Consider the following 23,293-nt stretch of genomic DNA (forward strand, 5'->3'; position numbering starts at 1 on the left):
AGTTACCACATAAAGAACAGCCGGTGTATGAACCGGTTCGTTTCTTAATCCTACTGTTGCCAAACAAAGGACGTCTCAATTGGAAAAGGATTCAAAGTGATGAGATTATCTTTTCCGGGGAAATAAGCCTCGAAAAAACCGTTTAAAAAAATATTAGACCCCTGTTTGAGGTGAATTAAGATTTGTTTTACGCTATTCTCAAAAAAAAAGTTTACAGTTTTCTCATAATTCAATCAACAGAAAACTAGCGAACAAGCTATTAACAGTTAAATCCGACAATATACGGTACGGTACTGTAAAAAAAACGAAAGGTGTAGAGGATAAGTGCTAAAGGTGAAGAAAGCAGAAGATCGGCTAAGTCGTCTGGTGTCCGATCCGACATTTTATAGCAACCACGATGGTTATTGGGCGCCATTCGTTTGTCTAGCCGATTCGACAGCAAAAGTTGCGCGGGCGAACGGGGCGACGATGACATAACAGCACTTTTCGTTTCACTATGTAGGTCCGGTTTAAATTACACTTACGCTTCTGTTTCAATTACGGTATTACAGTTATTACTTTTCAAGGAATCAGTTACCTAAATGAAAATTGTGGCAGAACATAAAGAAAACTATCAGCATTTCAATGTTCAAAATTGCCCCTTTATTTCGTGAAGAAAAAAAAATTGATTTCACCTTTTGAAGTAAGCTAATGCTTGGAAAAAATGGCATTAGGGACCTTGTTTTACTTTGTTTTAAGAAATCAAGGAGTTTAGATCTACTCTAGCAGAGGGACATTTAATTATCCTATTAGTTTTCTTTTTCTTTTTCTTGTCCTAATTATCCTCTCTAGTTTTCTTCCCACCCCCTTTAAGTTTTTTTTTGATCTCATAGCCACCTCACCACTAAAGGAAAAAAAAATTAATTAACAATTAACCTGATCGACGGAACATCTACTGAAATCTGAAACGTCTGAAATGTGAAAAATTTGGATGTATGGATGTCTGTTTTTCGTTTTTCAGATTTTTCCTTCCTAGTTCTAGGAGGAAATCCGAAAAGAAGATATAAGGGACATCCAAATTTTACGAGTTCATTTTATCAAGTGATATATTCATGTTTGGTTAGCCTGGGTGAGTGTTAAGTAAAAATTATTTAAGGAGTATGTTCTTATTGTCTACAGAGTGGGGAAATTGGACGAGCATGGCTGAGTGGTCTAGTGGTATGATTCTCGCTTAGGGTGCGAGAGGTCCCGGGATCGATCCCCGGCTCAGCCCGAACTTTTACAAAAGATATTTAAACATTGGTTGGTCGACTTGTGTGTGCTATTAAAAATTTGAGATAACAAATTTGGCGGAGCTTTAGCGCTTGTGGGTCTTGCACTGAGAAAAGGTGTTGTTTTAAGGACCAACATGAGAAAAAGAGAAATAAATCAATAATCAATTAAAATTATGAAATAATAAATCAAATAATAAATTATAATAAATTTGAATAAATTCTAGTTGTGTCATCAAATTCTAAGAAAAATGGGGGGGGTTTACTTGTGTATTTTACCGTATTTACTATTCTACTATACTTAGTTTTTTTTCCATTTTTTTTAGTTGTCATATGCTCATTATTATTTTCTTTATTTATTCAATAAAATACTTACAATTTGCAAGGTTTCATTGGAAACAGCAATATCCTGGTAGAGACATTGACGGATCGGCACCCGCTCTCCTCTGGCGGGGCCACTTTTGTGTTTTTAGCTGCGACACATCGCTTAGATATGTATTTATTAACGTAAAAACACTATTTATAACAAAATCGTAGCGAAATCGAGCTGCACTGCCTTCGTTCTTGACTTTTGAGCTTTTTCTATACTCCTACTGGATGCGCCTTGTTCGAATAAGGCTGTTTCATCGCTGTTTCAGTCGCTTTGTAGGGAAGCGATCGTTTTCCACGAAACATCCAACCAGAAACCCATTTGGTCACAGGTTGTGTGGCTGGACCAACCGAATAGGTGAAGGTGAACGAGCCAACATTCCGATCCATTTGCGATAGAATACAGCATGCTGCGTTTGCTAGGTTACGGCTCGCTGAATCATATAATGTCCTCGTCATTCGATCCGCTTCTTCCTGCGAAAGGCTCTGGAAAATAATTCTTGTAAAGTTTAAATCAACTCGATTAATTCTGCTCTTAGTTAGTTCAGGAATAAAAAATCAATTGAAAGAAAAATATATTGAAAAAATAATAAAAATAAAAATAAAAATATTTTTTAATTTAAGTAAAAGATAAATTGTCCTCTCAGTTAGAAAGTCTAGGAATTCTGGAATCTGAAACCTCCAAACCATACGAATATGACGGAGCCAATTCCAGCAAAGATCCTGCTAGAGAAAGAGAGAACTCGCATTTTTAAAAGTGGCTTAAAACCGTTGCGATGATTATATTCTTCTCCAAACAAACAAACCTTCGTAATTCCAATGTAATTCGTAATTTAAATTCAAAAATTTTATTTAACGATTGTTTGAGTAACCTGATTGTTCCTGATGTCGTAAATGTTTGATATGAAGGCTGGAAGTTGATTTAATATCTCACTGATACTATTTTCTGTTTCGGCAGCGATTTGTTGTGATCGTCTTTGGAAGTCTTCAAATTCCCCCTGAAATTCCCACACAAAATTGATGGGATTTTCAAAGAATGCCCCCTAAAAATTCAAAGAAAAAGCTTACAGTCATATTATTTTGCGTTGCCCACTCAGCCATACTTGCAGTAACTTGATCTCGAGGTTTCGAGTAGCTGTTCTAAATTCACTGTAATATAGGATGGATATCATCACGAGTTTTTTTTTTAGAATAAATAATGAACAGTTGTAAAATATCTATGGATCTTATTTGTCATTTATTCCAAATTTAATGTCGGTGTATCGCAACAGTAAGAGATCTAAAAGATCACCACCACCTCAACATGGTCATTAGTTCAAAATCTGCTGATCCAACCAAACATTTCATTCTTGTGGAGCTTATGGAGTTTTCCAAAAGTAATTTTCACTTTGTCCATTTTTTTATTCGTTCAACAGTTCATAGTTTTATATCTACGCTGATGTGCAAAACTTAAAGACACCACCCCACGAATCTGAGGTGGTACGGATTTCCGGTAGAGTATTCTTATACGGGATAGTAGATTATGGAGGGGAAAGAAGTGGTTCCGTCCATTTCTTCTTGATTGCCGTAAAAAAACGGCCCGGAAGATATGGCGCGCGCACAAGGCTGGCGCGCTCCAATTGAACTCGTTGTAGGAAACAGCGCGCCGGAAAGCCCGAAGCTGTATCTTCCGGGCTGTTATTCACGGCAATTAGGAAGAAATGGTCGGAATCACCCTTCTCTCTAAAATCTTCGATCCCGTATACGAATACTCCACTTAAAATCCATACCACCTCAGATTCGTGGAATGGAAAATGTTGTTCTTGAAGTGTACTCACAGTAAGAATCGTTTGAAGAGCTTGTTGAGCGCTGTGAGATGTTGTCTGTACGAAAACATGCTGAGCCTGTGAGCTGCACCAACAACATGCCTAAAAGTTACATTATAATTTTATACTTGTATATATTAGGTATTTGTATGGTATATGAGGAGTCAAGACGACTTACCGCGAAGGTTCTTTAAACCATATAGATACACAGTTGCGCTTTCTTAAGAAAAAAAACCACGAATGTCTTGAAATACAACATCTCCAAGGCAAATTTGATATCTGGGTTCTGGTTTCGTTTTGTTTTGCATCTGGATTTTATAAATTCTCCAGAATAAATCAATTAGTCTATGGGTGAGAGAGCATTAAGTCGGAACAAAGCTGATTTGGAGAAATTTCCCCTTACATAGCGTTTGTTTTTGTGTTTTCGATGACGTTCGGCTGTGTCTAAGGAAAATCAATCTTGAAAAAGGAGCGATTATTGAGCTCATCCGCTACCCTCACCATGGCAATCTCAAGCAAACGTTCATACGTTGTCGCCATATCGCCCATATGGCCCAATTTTCAGTGCAAAATATTCCCGGACTACGAGGAAGGTGATTGCATGAATTCTTGTGTTCTTTATCTGGTTTCTCCTAACCAATGAGGCGAAGAATACACAGAAGAAGCGGCTAGACCACTATGCGTTCCAGTAAAGAACGTCTGAACAGTGAAAAGGAAATCATTTGATTCCACAGCATCAAGGTAGTCATATAGTACGACATCACAACGGTAACGACTTTGAAGTTCAGATCACGATCGGATGGGTGAACCTAGCAATGCGGAGCGCAAGACTCTGGAGGTGTTTTGAATCCACTCCGAGAGAGAACCCAAAGATAAATCGTGAAGAGGAATGACTTTATACTACGGAGGAACTCGCCTTCCTCCTCACTCATCCTCCCCAATTTAAAGGCCAAGGTCACCCCACGAATCTGAGATGGTATGGATTTTAGGTGGAGCATTCTTATACGGGATAGTAGATTATGGAGATGGGGTTCCGTCCATTTCTTCCTGATTCCCGTAAAAACGGCCCGGAAGATGCGGCGCGTGCACACGGCTGGCGCGCTCTAACCGAACTCGTTGTAGAAAATAGCGCGCCGGAACGCTCGAAGTCTTCCGGGCCGTTTTTTACGGGAATTATTAAGAAATGGACGGAATCACCCTTCCTTCTATAATCTACAATCCCGTATACGAATACTCCACCTGAAATCCGTACCACCTCCGATTCGTGGGGTGAAGCCTTTAAGGCTGCTATTTGGTTGCGCTGGTCACTTCACCGCGGGTATCTAGCAGCTGATTCGTAGCTACGATCTACATTTCCGCTTTTAGTTACGGGCTCTGGAAGTACACCTAGGATTTTTTCTGTTGTACGCGTGGTGGTTTTGATGGTTTCGGAAAAATCAGGTTCGATTTTACCCTGAAGAAAGCGGACTCAGCGATACGATAGCCAAAAATAAAAGGTTATACAAACTTTGCGTCCAGCTGTTCCCCGAGAAAATTAATACTGAATCTCTACAATATTCACGAATATTTTTAAAATGATCGAATGGTCATATTGCTTTAGTAAATTCGATCGCCTTCAATTTTCTCCGAATACCCTATGACAACGACCAGATGAACTATACTTTACAGATATAGCCCAGCTGCAGGACTACTGTACAACGGGAATAATGCTATATAGATAGCACATCTAGAAGATACATATATATATATATATATATATATATAAATATATATATATATATATATAAATGGCTAAAAATGTCATACGTAGCTAAAACGGTCGGTCTAACGATATTGATTATGGTTCAAACGTTTTCATGTCTAGGAACCTGAATATGTGTCTCTCGATTTTTTCTACCAATGTACCTACGAAATTTTTAAATTAAAACCTTCGTTAACCCGACGTTTCGGCTGGCAGTCCTTCCAGATCGCTGTGGATGAGGGGTTTGAGGATTTCCCGAGGGAAATGGGCACAATTTTCACAATTTTACCCAAACCGGGCAGAAAATACGCTATCTGTTAAGATACGGGCTCGGCCAAGGCAAAATAAGCTTTCAGAAAGCCCTCAAACCCCTCATCCACCGCGATCTGGAAGGACTGGCAGCCAGCTTGGGCTTGCTTAGGTTCATTTTGCTTTTTTTTCGCCTCGGCTTTTTCGCCGTGTTCAAGGGCTAGGGTTAGATTGGAACAATCTTACGTTTAGTCCGTCAAGTGTTGAGTCAATATTTCGATAATGATGATATGTCTCGTTTCCCACAAAATAATCAATGGATATTGATTATTTCATTTCAAAAAACTAGAGGTTTGAAAATGACTGCATAACAGAGTTTGAGCAACTTATACATGAATATAATGTCTATATGATGCATATGAAGGCGATATGAGCTCTAATCCTCGTTTAAAGCTTAAACTTCTATACAAAACCCACTACTCTTTTGAAAAAGACGGAAAAATCCACTTTCTACTAATAATTTGGATTAAGGGGGTCGTTTTCCATACATTTCTAGCTAAAATATCCTGGAAAACATATGATAACTATGAAAATATACCTCTGCTTTCTGAAGGATTGAAAACGCTGCAAATGCTGCTACACAGAAATTCAGCCTGAAAGAAGATCGTTCGAAATCTTCTAAAAGTTGTAAAAAAGAATTTCCATAATACTTCCAAGTTATTAAATTAAAAAAAAATGTTGCTTAGGTCGTAGAGAGAATTAATATTCATTTTTTTAAAGGATAAGTTTTCTCCAGGAGACCGTAGGAAGAAAGATCCAAGATCCTCTCTCCGTCAAAGAAGAAGTGTAGTATATTCTCAATGACATCTCTACGTGAAATATGCAATGTGTTACTCACATTTTAAAAAAAATTTTCAATCGATCTACTATAGAAATCCGAGCGCAGGAAGGGGAAATGACGGTAAGATTTCCACCGGGAAATCCTGTCTCCGTCGCACCCACACTTATGTATACCAGTATGTGTACAAATAGGCTTTTGAGAGAGAACGATGGTTTACTTAGCGATGTTGTTATCTCAAGAGTTCCAAATAGTGTTATTTGAGTAGTTGAAAAGAGGTAATTTTCCGGAAAAGACCACGAAGAATTGAGATGAAATGGGAATGTGTTCGCCCACATCAAATTTGCACTGTGTGGGTGCGACGGAGACAGGATGCAATATATTTTTTCTTTAGTTTCGGATATGTTCAAAAATCCAAAAAGTATTGCTTGGAAATGGTATCGAACCATTTTTAAAAGAAATTATTTGGTCATCAATTAAGATTTTTCTTGTGTGATTTCACCGGAGCGAATACATCGGATCTTATTCTGATTCTTTGCGGTCTTTTTCGGAAAAATTACTCTGTACTACGTGTACGTTCGCGCATCTTCCTGGGAAAAATTCAAAAAAAAAGACAGAAAAGAAGCTTCCTCAAACAGTCTTTCACAATTCAACGCTATTGTGAACCGTTTCTAAACCTCTTTTCGGGAAGAGGGCAGTAGGACACGAACTCATTTTTTTTTATTCAGGCAACTACTGTTACTCGTTTTGAATAGGACAGACTGTATCGAAAGAAAAAGAAATCTTCTCCCTTTCCCGATTAACTTTCCCGATGACGACAGCAAACTTTTTTCTTCTGATGGATCATTCTCGTCAATAAGCTTATACGTTCTTACCGTAGAAAATTTTCAGCAGCCTGTTAGATCAAAAACAGAACCAGACTCAGCTGGTTTTTAAAAGATTTATTGTAAATCTACCACGGTGCACAATCATCGCAAACGAATGTATTACACAGAAGAATTTTTAAAAATTTTTTAGAATTTTTTCAATACATTTATTCAAGAGTATACATTTAGCGTTTACTTCTCCATCGTTCACTCGTATGATAAAGACTGTATGGATATCCTCCATAGCTTGTTTGTGCAAAATCATCGTAAAAATATTCGTTCATATCATGACTATATGAATCGACATTCATACGAACTGTGGATACAATACAGCAGGCCGCATCCGCCAGTGTTTGATTGACGCTTTTATTGAGTTCTTCGATGCTATTCGACATTCCTTCCACGGAAAGTTCCTGGAAAATCAAAGTTTTTTTTTTCATAGAAAAATGGAAAAAAGAGGTTTTTTTTTTTCGGGGAAACTAGAACATTTTCACTGAAGGCATACCATATTAGCACTTATTGCTGTCAATTTTGCCATGAATTCGGGAAGCTGTTCAAAGATCATATGTATATTTTTTTGGATCGTTTGCGAAGCTGCTGCTGATTTGTTGAGAACTGCTGTAAGTTGCTCCTAAATATTGGAAGTGATAGTTTCTGCGCTTTTGGAGGCTTCTTATTTAAGAAATATTTTTATACGGAACATTAAAAAAAAACTAGTAAAAACCAAAGTATACCAACTGTTTTGTTATAATGAACTGCCCATTGCTCCACTCTTTCTTTGAGCTGCTTTCTTGGCATTGAATTGCTGTTCTGACAGAAGAAAATGTTTAATTAAATGCTAAATGTTGGAAATTTTTGATAGAGAAATGTTTAAGATAAGCATAACAAAATTATTTATTCGGTATAGTCGTTTTCACGAAATTTTTAGCTTTTCGTTTCATTTTAACGAATTTATCTAACAATAAAAGTTGAAACTGCGCTCTGGACTTTCGAGGACCTCTAGCCTTCGCCCCGCCGAAATTTTTCAAAGAATAGATGTAAAATACCGTAAACAAGCAGAAACCGATCCAGACCAAACTTATGAGTTTTTTGGAATGGAAAGGGTGTGCCCTATACCGGTATTTTGACGTATTTTTCTCATAAAAATGTGTTCCAAATGTTAAAGGTTGCAAAAACGGAAAGCACCCGCAGATCCACCTACTCGAAGAGTTCTCCTAAGCGCTCGTCTTGCATCACGAGGAGCTCCGTAAAGCAAAGTTGAGTATTCCGGATTCGGATTAGGATTGCAGCATTGTGTCTGAAATTGTGTGTAGAATTTGAAATAATTAGTTTATAATAATTTGCAATAATTAATTATAATTAATTATTATTATACTTATTATTTACAATTTATAATAATGATAATTATATTTAAAACAACTTTTTCAATAAGTTTTACATTATTTCTTTGAAAACCCACTTTACTACCGTACTATTTCTGTCTGTTAAATGAGCTAATTTCTAAAGGGAGGTGCTTAGAAAAATTCGAATTTTCTGGATTCTCTTCAGTAATAAGCAGGGTTCACGACGTATTTCGCAAGTAACACAGCGAATTCAAGCAATATACTATCACAGGAAACGTAGCCTAAAAATCCAACACTAGAGATATCAATTCGCCCAACGACGTAACTACTTACAGCCATCGGACTAAAGATCTTAAACCGCATACAGCAGAAAGAGTTCGTTAGTTTTACAGTCATTCTTCCGAGTCATTTCACCATCAATTCATTTCAAATCTAATTTCAAATTTAAGTTTCGTGACGCCAATATCATGGGTGTAAGGATTTGCATCGTTAGATGAATTGATACTTTTAGTGACCACGAAGTGTCGGATAACTGAAACTGTAGTGGATGCTCGCGTTTTCGTTTTAATACCTTCAAACTACATCTCGAACCGTATATAGTACTGGATGGGACCCAACATCAGCAGATTTCTCGAAAATTGCCAGCAATGCACTATAGAACTCACCTGAGCTTCGAAAATCACTGTGCAAACAATAAGCAACGCTGCTTTCGAACTCATCCTAGAAATAAAATCAAATGATTGAAAAATTCGTGGAATACGTGCATGAAGTTCTGTTTATTCTAATTAAAATGGTGGAATAGAAAATTCTAGAATATTGTGGAATTTGCAGAGTTCATTGGAAATGAGTTAGTGAAAAAGAGAAACTTTGAAGTTACTACGTGCGAGCGGCTTTTATTGCATCACGTTAAATCCTAATCGACTAGTTTGACATGGAGCAATATGAGTTCATCCAGATTATGTTCCACAGTACATTTTCTATGTTCTATGTGGAGCAATGACCGCAAGTGCACACTCACGATAATCTATTATTGTTAAAGACAATATGTCACAAAGTTGACCACATTGGGATCTCCTTACTAGACCAGTATAGAGAGAGTTCAGTTCTCATCATCACATTTAATTCCCCTTAAATTTCCCGAAAAACGGCGTGAGAAATAGCCTTGCCGAACGAATTTTCCTACAATGCACCTAAGAACAGGTTGACGTGTTTAAGAGCAAGTGCTTGCATTGTGTTCGCGAGCGATGGACAATCAATAGGCTATTTTTGGGCGTCCGCTCTTGCTGCTCTTGCTCCCCTGTGACCGTTGTGATGTGCATCGTAGGGAAATTTGATCAATAATGATTTTTTACGTGTTGCTTTTCAGCACAGCTACGCTAAATTGAGTTTGGCCGCGTCCATACTCGTAATCTAAATCCTAAATCCTATCTTATCGTGGAGAGATCACAACCTAAATTTTGTGCGTGCTGCCTTTTAATGGATTAGGCACGAAATTCAAATTGCTAGGGTTTACAGAGGATGGATGCAGTTAAAAATTACAGGTACGCGCTAAAATTAATGCAAAATGTAAAGTGACATCGGAGAACCAAAAACGAATGAAAATTCCTAATTAAAAATACATACAAAGCAGCGAATACGCAAATTATTTGTATTTTTTCCTGTTCAATCGCCCTGAAACCGGTTTTTCAAATGCAGTTTCAAATTTCTTAAAGAAGCAGAAATATATGGATTTTGTGAGGGACCAAGCTTTCCGTATATTTCACGCACATAATGTAATATTTACGTACGGAAGTTGTTTCGGCATCTCTGGTGCTAGAAGGATTTTTATTCTATACTTTTTTAAAAATAATTTTCTTTAATTTCTAATGATTGGGGCTATGTAGCTAGTATGTAGATAGCTACACCTATGTACATACGCGCAGAACGTCCTCTCTCGGTACTCTGTCGCATTACTAATTCATTTTTAATTAAAGCGAACATCACAATTTGTTAGGGTCCCATCAAAAGAGTCTTATAGATTAAGAAATGGACTTGCCCCTACCCTGGAACGGAGATAACGATATGGTAAGGATAGGAGAGGGAATTCAGGTGATAATTACATACGTAAGCTAAAAATTATTGACTAGACCCTACCACAGGAAGAGAAGAAGGTATTTCAGATGGTGACTTACTTATCGCCAAGTCCGTGAGGCTCCGACAAATTATCTTAGCGTGGAAATTCAGGATAGTAATGAAAATAGCAGTGAATTTGTAGAAACGAAAGATTTTCGCCTTGGTATCTAATTCCGTGTCCGAGAAAAGCTTTCTCTCACGCCTGGAACAAATTATCATTTATTCGCATTCTTTTTAACCAACACCGTGAATCATAGGTGTAATTTTCTCACAATTTTAAGAAAACAAAATCGATCTACTCCAAATATTTCCGTTATGAATATTTTACGAGCGAAAAAAAAAATTCACCTGAAAAGTCACACATCAGATAAAATAACAGAGATGTTTGGCTGTTTGATTGTTCCTAAACCGCTTAGAACACTATTTGTCTTTGTACTTCTTAACATCATTGGTTTCTGAGTGATCAATCAATGACTGACGGTTCATACTTTGTTTGTATGTACTTATGATTCAGCGGAGTGTAAAAACGAATATTCGATCATTGCTCTGTACATAAACGCATCGTTATCTCAGTGCAGGACCAATAAAACCATGAAAACATATTTTTGTTTCATTATAATGAGGTCCCAGATTTCTTTGTTCGACCTCAATTTGTACCCGACGTACGTGTTCTCAAATACAATAATAATTCCACATGGTACTGTAATCATGTGAGACTGAAACTCGTGTTTAGGGATCACAGTGAAAATTCAAATAGAATGTTAGTGTGTGCATTCAAATGAGACTTGACAGGGAGTTTTCGAAAAAATTCCATGGGACCTGACATTCACAGAAATCGTAAAGAACCAGATGAAGAAATAACCGAAGTTCGGAACTTAAATAACCGGAGAGCAGATGGAAATTACAAGAATCAGTATCAGCAGAAAGTAGAGTAGCATACGTCAACTTTTTGAACGTTTCTCTACTTTTTTCCGTGCTTCTTCCCTGCTTTGCTTCCGTCGTGTCGACTTTCTTCAAAGATTGAACCGCACTTGTACATCATTGAGGTGAAACGATCGCACCTCCATAAATTGTTTTCGTAGTTTTGACGCGTCGCGGCGTCGTGCGATATTGAGGTAAAGGGAATCGATAAACAACAACAAAAAAATTCTCGTACACTTTTTGCCGCCTGTCTGTTCCACAAACCGTTCTGCAACCTCTCAACTTCTCCTGGCGCTTTGTGTCGCGTTTGAAGAAGAAGAAAAAACTATGAAAACAGTTGCAAGTGGATAAAGAATAAGGGGGTTGGTGTTGAACAACCTATTCCGGATGCACCAACGTTCACACAAATTCAGAATCGTTTGAGGTTCATAGTTTTTCGTCTTCCTAAAACATATGCGACCTATACAATGACTTTTGAAGATAAACCGATGTATCAGGTCAGTGCATTTGCCATCCAGAACAGGATTGATACCAATTTACTCGATCTGGGTATGATAGCGTTAAAGGCATCACCCCTCGAATGTGGGGTGGGGCGGGTTTCAGGTGGGTTATGTCTATACGGGGTCGTAGATTACGGAGAGGAGGGTAATTTCGTCCATTCCTCTCTAATCGCCGTAAAAAAACTGAGGATGTGGCTTCGAACGTTCCGGGGCGTTATTTTCTACAACGAGTTCGATTGGAGCGCGCCAGCCTTGTGCAAGCATTTTCGAAGCTGTATTTTATGGCAATTAGGAAGAAATGGACGGAGTCATCTTCCTCCCCATAATCTACGACCCCTTATAGGCATAACCCACCTGAAACCTGCACCACCTCAGATTCGTGGGCTGATGCCTTTATCCGCTCAGGGGCAGTTTCGAATCATCGGTCCTGGAGTCGCGGCAGACGGGAAACCGTTAATGTACCATATATAGTAGAGTTGTAGAATCAAAAAGACATGAAGCGACGGTGCAGTTGCGTAAACGACCGCGTCTGAAGCGATACGATGGAGCGGTGGGGGTAGGATCTTGTGAGGACCCTTGCTACTACCGTACATCGTTGCAGTTCATGATCCCAGCTTCATGGTCCCAGCTGGATCGCAACCGCTAAGCTCGCCATCGCGTCGTTGTAATTAATTGTGGGAATGTAATGTTTTCAGCTTGCAGTTGTACATCTACAGAGTTTCTTTGCACATAAAATGTAAACTTTTCGTGTTAAAAACTTATCCATTGGATCATACAAAGAACGAACTTCAAGGAACGTTCAAATTTTCCAAGTGTTTGGATTATTTTAGACCTTTCCTTATATTTGTAAATGAGAACAGACGCCTGGAAATTTCTGTAATAAAGAGAGAAATGTGGTTATACATCAATATTCAAACAAATAAAAAATTTAAAATTCGAATAAAATTTGAAAGAAAAATTTGTAAACACTGCGGAATTCTTGATAAGTTTTTAGAATTGGAATTGAAATAAATTGAAAGCGGAACCCATAGAGGGATTCAAAGTTTCTCACGAGAAAAAAGAAACAGCAATTTCTTTATGTGCTAAGTGCCACATCATCTGTCCGTCGAATGATGGAAATTTGACTTAATTTTCATCTTTCGTTACACTGACATTTTCTAGGAAAAAAACCTTAAGAAAGGTACGATCTAAGATTTCACGCTATACGGGAGACAGCGAAAAAGTGCTGAACTGAAATTTTGCGCTCAATTTATTTGAATAAAAATCGCCCACGAAACCGTGCAAATCGGTTGATTTGTGAACATTCGTTCCGTTCACTTCGTGCGCAATCACCAGAGTCACCAGAGAACGGTAAGTAGCAACGGCGAAGCTTGCTAAACAAACTAAAAACACAATACATAGGCGAAGAAGAACACATCACGCATTTCTCACATCGCTCGGATTTCACCTCACGAAAGAACCCAGAAAAACTCAGTGATTTTTTATTGCTCCCTTTAAAAGTTTTCTTTTTTTATTGTCGTTCCGAAACAATAAACAACGTTATTGTTCTGGCGCCGCTGCGGCGTTACGGAAATTTTCTGCGGATCATTCATTGATTTACTGCTGCTAGCACATGGCTAGTATTTATTTTTAGACGATATAATAGCGTTTTGTTTATTCCGAAAAAAACTAGGAAACAGGTCTACGACGGTGTTTATTTGTTTACATCCGGTTTTGTAATAAATGCAAACACCATATTCCATACGTTTATCCATAATTCAGTATATTTTCCTATTAAAACATGTAAGCCACGGTATGTTAGATTTATTTTTGCCAACTGTTTCCCCACGATCGAACTAAGACATGTTTTTCTTCGTCACAATGCGATTGATGCGATCGTTTGTCGAAGGTTACACTAACGCTGCATTCGTTCGTTTACTCAATATTTTCATCCGGTTTGATATCTCTTTGTTGTCTGCACATCAGAAATCATCAACACACTGTAGCAATCCATATTCTTACAGATATCCACCAGCTCTTTTGCTTCGACCATTCGAGAACTTTCAAATTTTGTTGAAATCAAATAAAAATTTAGTTTTTTGCCTTCATACATAGTTTTTTTTGTGGTTTTCATTATTTCATTGTTATAAAATGAAATCAGAAAATTATTATGGAAAATCTTAAAATGAGTTTCTCTTTCTTCTGCATATTTTTCCCCAAACATCAATCATAGAGATATTTATTTCAAGAAAAGATTTTTTAAATTTTTTCTTCTGAATTTTTAATTTCGTTTTTCTTTTAGCACTGTATTGCAGATTTTCCACCAACGATGCTTTTTCTTGGAATTGCGACGGTAGTTGCTTTACAGTTTTTTTTTCTAGAAATTGGAAACTTCTTAACACATTTGTATTGTTATTTTTCAGCAACGACCACCCTGTGAAATTAATGTCTATTTCCTTGTTATCGGTCCGCGCGAGCTGTACACTGGTCTTCCCTACTAAATGAATGAAAAATCGCGTTAGTATCACTTCTGTGTGGTTTATGATGGCTGTGGTGCGCACGATTTGGGTTGCGATGCTGATTACATCGCCATTTTCTGAAAGATTGAAAAATCCGAAGAAGGGGAGATTCAACAAATCGCGAGGAGAAGAAAAACTAAAACCAACAACCAGCAAACCCTTCCCTGAACTGACCTGAAGGACCACTACGTGCCGCTCGGATTTGTTCTCAAAAAAAAGAAGGCAAACATATATTTTCGAAGAATGCCTTAAAGCCAGCATACCATGAATCTGGGATGATACGGGTGGAGTATCCGTATAAGGGTGGAGTATCCGTATAAGGGGTCGTAGATTATGAAGAGCGGGGTGGTTCCGCCCATCTCTCCCTGAATCACTGCAAGCAGCCGGCTCTTGAATGCTGTTTTGTACGATGCCTTCTGTTGCAGCGCGCCACCCTTGCACACGTAGCGTCCCTTTCTGCTTATCGGGGCAGTCCGAATTAATTTTTGACGAATCGCAGGGCGGAGGCGGCGCAAAGGGTGGGGCGATGCAATAGATGCAATAAAACAGCATTGTGGATGCGGCTGTTTGCAGTGGTTCAGTGAGAGATGAGCGAAACCACCCCGGTCTCCATAATCTACGACCCCGTACACGGATACTCCACCTGAAATCCGCACCACCTCAAATTCGTGGTATGCTGGCTTTAAGGTCGTATCTGAAACTGAAAATAGCGGAGATTAATATTTTTCTAACTTCTGCCAATTCTATTTTTTTCTTTGTCCACACCTTCTATGTGGGGTTTTTTTTTCAAATTTGTCGAGAAAATAACTCTAATTTTTATGTTCCTTCAGTTTTATACTTCCCTTTAGGACTATGATCTTTCTGGATACGGATATAGACATCTTTACCTCGTTTGCTGACAATAATTCAATATAAACTGCTTCATTCGGTTTACAAAAAGGAGTAAAGGGTAGGTAAGTCTGTGGCACATCACCCCGCGTGGGATGCGTTAAGGCTTTTTGACTTCAATTCGGAATCGTTAAGGTTGCATGTTAAACTATAAAATAAACTACGGAGGCTAACCGATGTATCAAGTCAAAGGTTTTATCCTCTCAGACAAGCCTCGTACCAATTTGTTTACTCCAGAGGAAAAAAAATGCTCCATTGGCACTAGGACGGATTCGAACCGTTGTTCGTGCGATCACGACTCTACCGATTACGCTGCACCCGTCTTATTGTCTCAAAAGGTTTTTGAAATAATGACCAGAAATTTAAACGATGAAAATTTGGTCGTTCTGTCCTATACACTCGAAAATAGCGAAAAGAAAAAAAAAAGAAAAGTAGGAAAAATATCGATGTCGTCCTCTTTTTGGTATCAGCGCTAAAAAAAAACTCATGGAACATTGATTGCTGAAGACATTCTGGACAGCAAAGCAAACGTTTCAAAATAACGGATTTAGACCACTTTTTTGATGGTTTTTCAGGATGGGTTTCGAAAAATTTCATTTTAGGGGGTAGGTCAGTAACAACGAAAAATCTTTTTTAATTTTTTCTTGGGGGTGTGATGGTCACACAATTCTCGAAAAAAACGAGAACAATCCTAGATTACTGTTAGATTTTTCACAACTTTCCCATTTTTGCCAAGTAAATCAATACATATTGAGTAACCATCCTAGTTACGGTCTACTCTAATCACATAGTTCTCTTAAAAAGTAACCATGGGCGTATAACTTTAGGAATTCACCGTTTTCCACGAAATAATTGTTTTACCTAGCTACTGGAAGCAATGATTGCCGCAAGCAACAGCTGTTGTTCTTAAAGTTTCGCGTTTTTCACTTTTTGCTTTTACTTGATGGATCGCAATACTTTGACTCTTTTCTGAGAAAACATCCAGGAAGAGCTTTTTCTTCAATGACTGGAGTCATATTTTTAAAATTGCAACCAGTAAAGGGGCAGAATGCGATGGCGACAAAAGAGTGACGTGAAAAATTTTATTGGTTTGTTTTATTGTGATCTTGCAGCTAAAAGTGATATATATACTTGGATAGAAAGGAAGAAAGAAAAAAATATTAGCGATTTCAAGAGAAAAATTAAGAAAGCTCAGCATCTTTTCTTATACACGTTATTGCGATTAAATTAATAATAATTATTAAATATCAAATGCTAAGACAATCGCGCGCTGAAGAAGGTGACTACTTCATTCGTGGTTCTGTCTACGAATACTAAAATTCTAAAAGTCTAGCCCTAAAAGTGTAATCTGTTCATTAAAAAAACTTTTATTTTTCGTTCTCACTTCACACACAAGGCCTCCTGCCTTTTCTTTCATCTGTACATTCTTTTTTCATTTTTCGCATTTTTTTTTCGCATGGATTTTTCGCGTACGTAAGTTCTGGTTAATCTCTAAAGTTGAATATACGTTCTAGGATGTGGGCACCGATTGTGATTTGCTTCTTGGTAGTCTACTCAGCACACGCATCGATCATAATGTATCCGGCAAGGGTAAGAAGATTCCCGATATCTGTCCTTTTTTCATTTTTGATCCCGTGAAAAGCAAATTTCTGCTCTTCACAGAAATTTTGCTGTGTTTTACAGCAAAATTTATGCTTTTTCTGGTAATTATCTAGGTAGGAGACCGTGTGCAGCTTTCTCTCGGCGACGATGTTGTGACATGGAAACGCGTAAGAAATGATGACGTTGAAGAGTTCATCAAGTACTGTGCGCCAGGTGAAAATGGGCCCAAATGCAAAGGATTTGTCACAAAGGTGAGCTTAAACGATTCTTAAGAAGAAGTAGAAGAATTAAGAATTATTAAAAAGAAAAAGCATGACTAATATCCAGACTATTTTGTTAGCTTTTACGTTTTTTGTTGCTTCACAAAAAGAATAGCCATTTTTTCGTTGAAGAAAAAATTCCAGGACGATAAACCAGCCGAACCGGCATCGAATGCCCATGTTTATGCCAACGGTACTCTCGTATTTGATCCACTGAAAGCAACTGATGTCGGGCTATACTCGTCACCAGATCAGAAGCCAATGGTGAGTTGCTATTCTTCTAAGACTAAATCCCATTCTTACATATTTTCTAGTATTGATTTCCTATTCGAAGATCACAAGTATTTGTCTAAATAGAAAATTCTTATGAAGGAAAAGACTGGAATTTTTGAGGAATGAACTTACTAAATATTAGGGGTTAGAGGAGAATTCTGCTTGATTTTAGAATAAATGCAAGTAAATGGGGTATAATCAGTGCCGGATATGTTCAACCGCGTGACAGTGACGCGTCTACCGCAGCGCATTGTCTTCGCCTCTACTTGACGTGCATTCCCTCATTTCTCTGTCGAGTTCCAATCAAAAATGCACTCACATTCTCCTCGTTAACACATTCAATGGTGAAGAGTGAAGTTTCACAAAATGTGAAAAAAAAACTGTGAAATTTTCCCTAGAGACTTCGGGGAACACTGTCAATCTTCCCATATAACAGTGAGCTAGTTTGTTTTCAATTCCCTATCTTTTTTTAATTTTAATCTTCTCAGAGTTCTTGTACAGATTTTTTGTTACCACTCAAACTTCTGATATGATCAGGCAAGGACTTACTGCCCATCAACCTCCTCTTTATTTTCTTGTTTTGCAGGTCACCAAACACGAAGACGGATCAGAGTCCTTCGCTCTTCGCGGTCACATCTCGTTGGTACTTCAAGAGGATTAGAATTCGTAATATTGTGCACGTACTCGATTTAATTCACTAAATAATAAATGATTTTAAATGACTACAATCGAAGCGAAGCGTTATTTACGAAGTACGATTAACGTAAAAATCACGAGCGTCCTATACCGCAAAAGACAATTGTTCTAGTAAGAAATTCTAAGGTCATTACTGGTAGGTCAAAAGTCGTCGTAAATACAGAGCACGTTTGTTTGATGTGGATGCTATCATCCATGTTGTTTAATTTTGCACTTTATTTGAAGTTTTATCCAAAACGTTCACCTTATGTTCAATGCTTTCCACTGCAAATTTGTGCGGCGAGGTCCCGTGTAGCATCCCCCCACCACTGACGGCAGTGTGGACCTCCTTTTAGGATCACTGTATATAGCGATTGGCTTTGACCATGTGGTTCCTGCAAAAGAAGCTCTAGAGGAGCACGGCTATGATTCATATAGGATGTTCAAGATATGCTATTTGCAAAGTATTTATGTATTTTGGCTTAGAAGGTCCAAGCTGGATTACAAGTTTTCTGTCGCTGATTTGCGAGAAGTTTTGGAGTTTAGATGTCTTCCTTTGCAAAATGCTGCAACCTGAAACGCATAACCCTTGACTTTCTTTTTTTTTTCTAATCTTGCTTCCAGCACATGAACAGAGCAGCAACGATTAAGCTGGTGGCATTTTTTCACACGACATACCTGATTTCTTGCGTTTAATATTTGGTAGGGGCGAGTGTAGCCCAGTCGGTGGGTGGTTCCGCTGTCGGCACCAAAGATCGGAGGTTCAAGGCCGCCCTGTTCCTCACCAAGCCTTTCATCCTACCGTGGCCGAGAAGTTGGTACCAGATTTATCTGGGAGGGTAAAAACACCGACTTGACACATCGGCTGGCCTCCGCAAGTCATTCTATAGGCCAGTTACACGTTCATAAACTAACGATTCTGAATTGAAGTGAGCGTGGTGGCGCATCCCACAGGGATTGATATACACAGTATCTATAGGGCAAAAATATTTCTGTGTCGATAACAAAGGTATGTAAAGCGGAAGATGGTAGATTTGAAGCTGAAGAATAATGGAAGACAAGTGTTGGCCTGTATTTTCTCCTGAGTTCAGGTAAATAGTCATACCATAGTCTACCTCATTGTAGATGATTTGCACGAGTGTTTTCAAAAATGAGTGCATCTTCATTTATTGGAGAAAATAGGAAATTTACTGCAAAGGCGAGTAGTTTAATAGTCGAAGTGACTATGCACAGAGCATCCGCTCACTAGTGGTATCACATGAGGTTTGGTGAAAAGTCAATTTGTAACACCTACATATTTTTTCACTAAAATAAATGTATTCTCCCACCATTCGATTACATCTTAACAATCTCTACGAAACTGATCAAAATAAGCGGATTTTTGCGAAATATCTAAGATGTACCCTGACATCTTTTATAAAATCTCGTCTCCATCTCTATTTAAAATCTCTATCTGTGAGTGTTTCATTCGTCACTTTTCTTCTAAACGCATCCAAAGCACGTTCCCATTTTCGTCATCTTTTATTTTACACACAATTTCAAACTTATTCTTCCCCTTTGATTTTGGGCATGTAACATTTGTGACGGGTAGTCTATATCTTTAGACGTGATCCTTCCCAAATTTGCTCTCTTCAAAGTAGTTAGAAAAGAAGTTGTCTCCTCATCACTAAGGGCGGGAATACTGGTACTAGTTTTGTAATAGTGTGTCTACAAGGTTTTTAGATGGAACGTTTTATTTGCCTGACGTTTCGGATTACGAAACGTTATTTGCCTGCCTGTAAAGTACGATAGACTTTTGGGTATGGAGAATGGAAACCTCCTAACAATATAAGTAGTTCACGTAGACTCCACCGAGTAACTAACACAACAGCTCAAAATGCTGTTAATAGTCAAAGGGCAAGAGTTACTGTACTCGGAAACATTCATTCGTTCGATAATGCTGTTGATTTTCTGATCATCATTTTCAACTTTACATCGATTCGATGGGTCAACATTCCGTAAAGTCACAGTAGGGCTCCACAGGCCCCGGGACCCCCTTCGAATTAGAGCAAAGAATGAAAGTAACCGTCAACAAGCTGCACCTGTGAGCAGACGAGCGTTACCCTCAATACCATTTCCACGCAGCTTCTATAAAGAACCCGAACCAGCTCGCGAAACAGACATGAAAATCAGGATTCTACTATTTGGGGTGCTGTCCGCTTATAACTATCATAGGCAATGCACCGTTAACAAGCTCGCGCGAATAATGGCAGGGTTTTACGGAAGTCCGCAGAGAACATGCCCCTCTTATAGCACATTTAAGTAAACGATAGAAGTGGGGAATTCGAAGTCATGTCACAGGGTCTTGATCGGTGAATAACACTCTTCTTCACTTGTAAGATGAAACGATCTATCGCAGCGTAAGACAAAAAGAATTCCTTATGCATCTAAAACATCGTCGGCACAATATTACAAAACATAGGCAGAATATGCCGAGGTTTCAAGACAAGAGGATGTTTGATCTACTGGTATTAGTAAAATTCATCGAGAAGGGTCTGTTGTGCGCTGATCAATTGCATGCTCCTTCGTTTTTGTATTAAGATCTGAACGTTGTCCACGTGTCCCATTTATCATTTGAGGGGTGCAGTTGCCATGGCGAAGGTCTCTTGAGCAATGTTGGAAGGAAGTATTGTTCGGTGGGATAATTAGGTTCCATTGATTGGCTGAATCCGACAGATAACAGTATATCCCTCATATTTTGCTTCATTTGCTCGATTGATCTTTTGCTTTATTTTTTTCATAGTCGTAGTTTAGAATACAAAGGAAAAATTTAGTTTTTTCCATTATCACCAACCTCATACATGTTGTTGTAGGCTACTTGCTAACTAGTAAATTCTTTATCAGCCAAAATCTGGCTATTTTTCTCTTCTCACATGGCTTTTTTTTCCATAATTGTAGTTTTTTCCCATACCGTAGCCGTTTGCCCAGTTAAGGTTCGCTTAAAGAAAACGCCTGCCAGTTAAAGAGCCCGACCTCCTTCACTATGTATGTGGCGCTTCTCCAGGTGGAATCGAGGATTGAAAGCTGAGCACAAGAGATCTTACCTCTGCGCTGAGACGTACGTGGACCTAGAAGATGTACTCCGTGCCTCTAGTGCATTAGTATTAATGTGCCCTGAACCCGTATCTTGAATGTCGATACCTACAACAAGCTTCATCTGACCAGTTCTAGAATAGGCCACGTCGTCCCACAGAACCCTTTGATCTAGAGACTAGCGACCTGTTCATGAATTTTGAATTTGAAGGCAACATACCACGAATCTGACGTGGTGATGGATGTCGCGGGAAAAGCCAGAGATGAGGTTGTAGAGTTGAGATTAGGGGGTGGTTCCACTCATATCTCCCTGATCCTCGTTAAAAACGGGTTGGGTATCACTTTGATTGTTACGAGGTACGTTAGAACGCTCCTCTATGTAGACGTTCTGTTCACCTTACCAGCCCATTCATCGTTTATACTTGAATAGGCTTTTGAAGAGACATCACTGATTTTTGACTGATCCCACATGGATGCGGCTCGTGCTCAAATGTGGCACGTTGCAACTGAAATTGTCTTAAAAAATGCCGTCTTTCACGTTGTTTCTTACAACGATTCAGAGATGAGCGGGACCACTGCTAATCCCGCAGTCTACAACCTCACCTAGAGATAACTCCGGAAGACTCCATAAAATGGCATCGCCAGAAAAGACGTCGTTGCAGGAGCTATATGTGGGGCTAGGGAACGTGTACTATATTTGTGGACAGAACCAAATAACTACATACCTAAGAATTGATTCTTTTCCGGAAGACTCCATAAAAGACTTTTGTAGCGATCCTTCTTAGAGGTCCGGATATCACTTAGTCTCACTCATACACCTTACTAAAACCAAATATCACGCAAAAAGTAGAAGTTCTACACAGTAAAAAGGGTAGACACTTGAATGAACAACACATGAAGACTCCTAACTCATTTTCTTCAATTTTCTTCTAAAATACGCTCTTTTTCACTCTCAGCACTCATTCAAAAATCAAACCACAACCTTGAAAACTCCTTTGTATACATCATTTCTGCATGCACAAAAAATTCACAGGTTTGTGGTTTTTTTAGTGTAAAAATAACCAGGAGAAAATAACTTCGTCGAGAACCCTATTGTAGTAAGTTATATTGGGAAGGATATGTTTTAAATTTCATTTCTTCATAATGTACAAGAAATTCCTACAACAGATGGCCACACAAGAAAAAACAGCACGAACATACGTGGGCGGAGTTATGCCATTACGTGATTGGTCCGGTGCTTAAGATGTGAAACTGCGTTTGGTGAACTACTTTTACTAGCTGATGACAACATTGTCAACCGCTTCATTTCACATTCTTAGCCATCGTAATTGTGCTACCATCACAGAATGAAGCAAAGCTGCCTACGCGTTGTTTGCTTCATACCGTATGTGCTTCTGAAGAAGCTTGGCCTAAGAAGTTCGATACCCTTGGAACTCTTGGACAATAAAGAACGTGTCGCGTAAAGTAGTGTAAATTTTTATGACATTACGGTAATGCACTTTCGTCCAACGAAATTTTCGATGAAAAAATTTAAATTAATTTTACTAACTAGTAATAAAATTATATAAACACATGAAGACTCCTAACATAAACAAATAATAAATAATATAATAAATAAAATTGTTGTTGCAGTAACATCTCTATAAGGTATCAGTTATTTAATCAAGTAGTGCCAGCGCCCAACAGAGATCTGACAACTTTGTTTCTTTTCCATTTTTTTTTTTGAGAAAAATTTTGTGTTGTGGAGAGGATGATTGAAAACGGTTGATCACAATCATAAATCAATTTCAAGCATTCACTATCAAGCAATAAGGTTACTTTCATGTAATTTACATTTTTCATTTTTATTAAATATTTCAAAAGCGAAGTAAACACAAAGTTTCTTTATTTTCAAAGTCAATTATATTTTGTCCTAATTTCTTTGTCATTTTCACGTACCTCCAAACTCCATGTAAGGCACTTCATATATTCGACTTTCCATAAGTTTTCATCATAGCCTTGACTGTTTTAAGAATCTTTTTTTTTATCTAC

General features: G+C 38.3%; 3 protein-coding genes across 4 annotated transcripts; 1 reads left to right on the forward strand and 2 right to left on the reverse strand.

Moving 5' to 3' along the window:
- Window positions 1–1,832: 1,832 nt before the first annotated feature.
- On the reverse strand, window positions 1,833–14,026 carry RB195_003517 (uncharacterized protein; the record flags this gene model as incomplete). Of its 2 annotated transcripts, XM_064201204.1 has the most annotated exons (13): window positions 1,833–2,105; window positions 2,492–2,617; window positions 2,688–2,759; window positions 3,437–3,526; window positions 6,013–6,067; window positions 6,313–6,401; window positions 7,436–7,531; window positions 7,624–7,749; window positions 7,857–7,928; window positions 8,320–8,415; window positions 9,127–9,181; window positions 10,633–10,666; window positions 13,996–14,026. In XM_064201204.1, 13 exons carry the CDS (start codon window positions 14,024–14,026, stop codon window positions 1,833–1,835), a joined length of 1,215 nt encoding a protein of 404 aa, XP_064057084.1. The 2 variants fall into 2 exon arrangements, with proteins under 2 accessions (XP_064057084.1, XP_064057085.1); XM_064201203.1 differs by lacking the exons at window positions 6,313–6,401; window positions 10,633–10,666; window positions 13,996–14,026 and having other exon boundaries at window positions 6,013–6,092; window positions 7,315–7,531; window positions 9,127–9,180.
- A 2,869-nt stretch (window positions 14,027–16,895) lies between these two features.
- On the forward strand, window positions 16,896–18,176 carry RB195_003518 (uncharacterized protein; the record flags this gene model as incomplete). The annotated part of the gene is made up of 4 exons (XM_013449270.2): window positions 16,896–16,970; window positions 17,096–17,233; window positions 17,387–17,506; window positions 18,102–18,176. The coding sequence occupies 4 exons, from the start codon at window positions 16,896–16,898 to the stop codon at window positions 18,174–18,176; spliced, it is 408 nt and encodes a 135-aa protein (XP_013304724.2).
- A 286-nt stretch (window positions 18,177–18,462) lies between these two features.
- On the reverse strand, window positions 18,463–19,073 carry RB195_003519 (uncharacterized protein; the record flags this gene model as incomplete). Its single annotated transcript, XM_064201205.1, has 3 exons — window positions 18,463–18,585; window positions 18,869–18,988; window positions 19,044–19,073. 3 exons carry the CDS (start codon window positions 19,071–19,073, stop codon window positions 18,463–18,465), a joined length of 273 nt encoding a protein of 90 aa, XP_064057086.1.
- Window positions 19,074–23,293: the final 4,220 nt, after the last annotated feature.

The sequence above is a fragment of the Necator americanus genome, chromosome IV, assembly GCF_031761385.1.
Source record: "Necator americanus strain Aroian chromosome IV, whole genome shotgun sequence".
NCBI classification, from domain to species: Eukaryota; Metazoa; Nematoda; class Chromadorea; order Rhabditida; family Ancylostomatidae; genus Necator; species Necator americanus.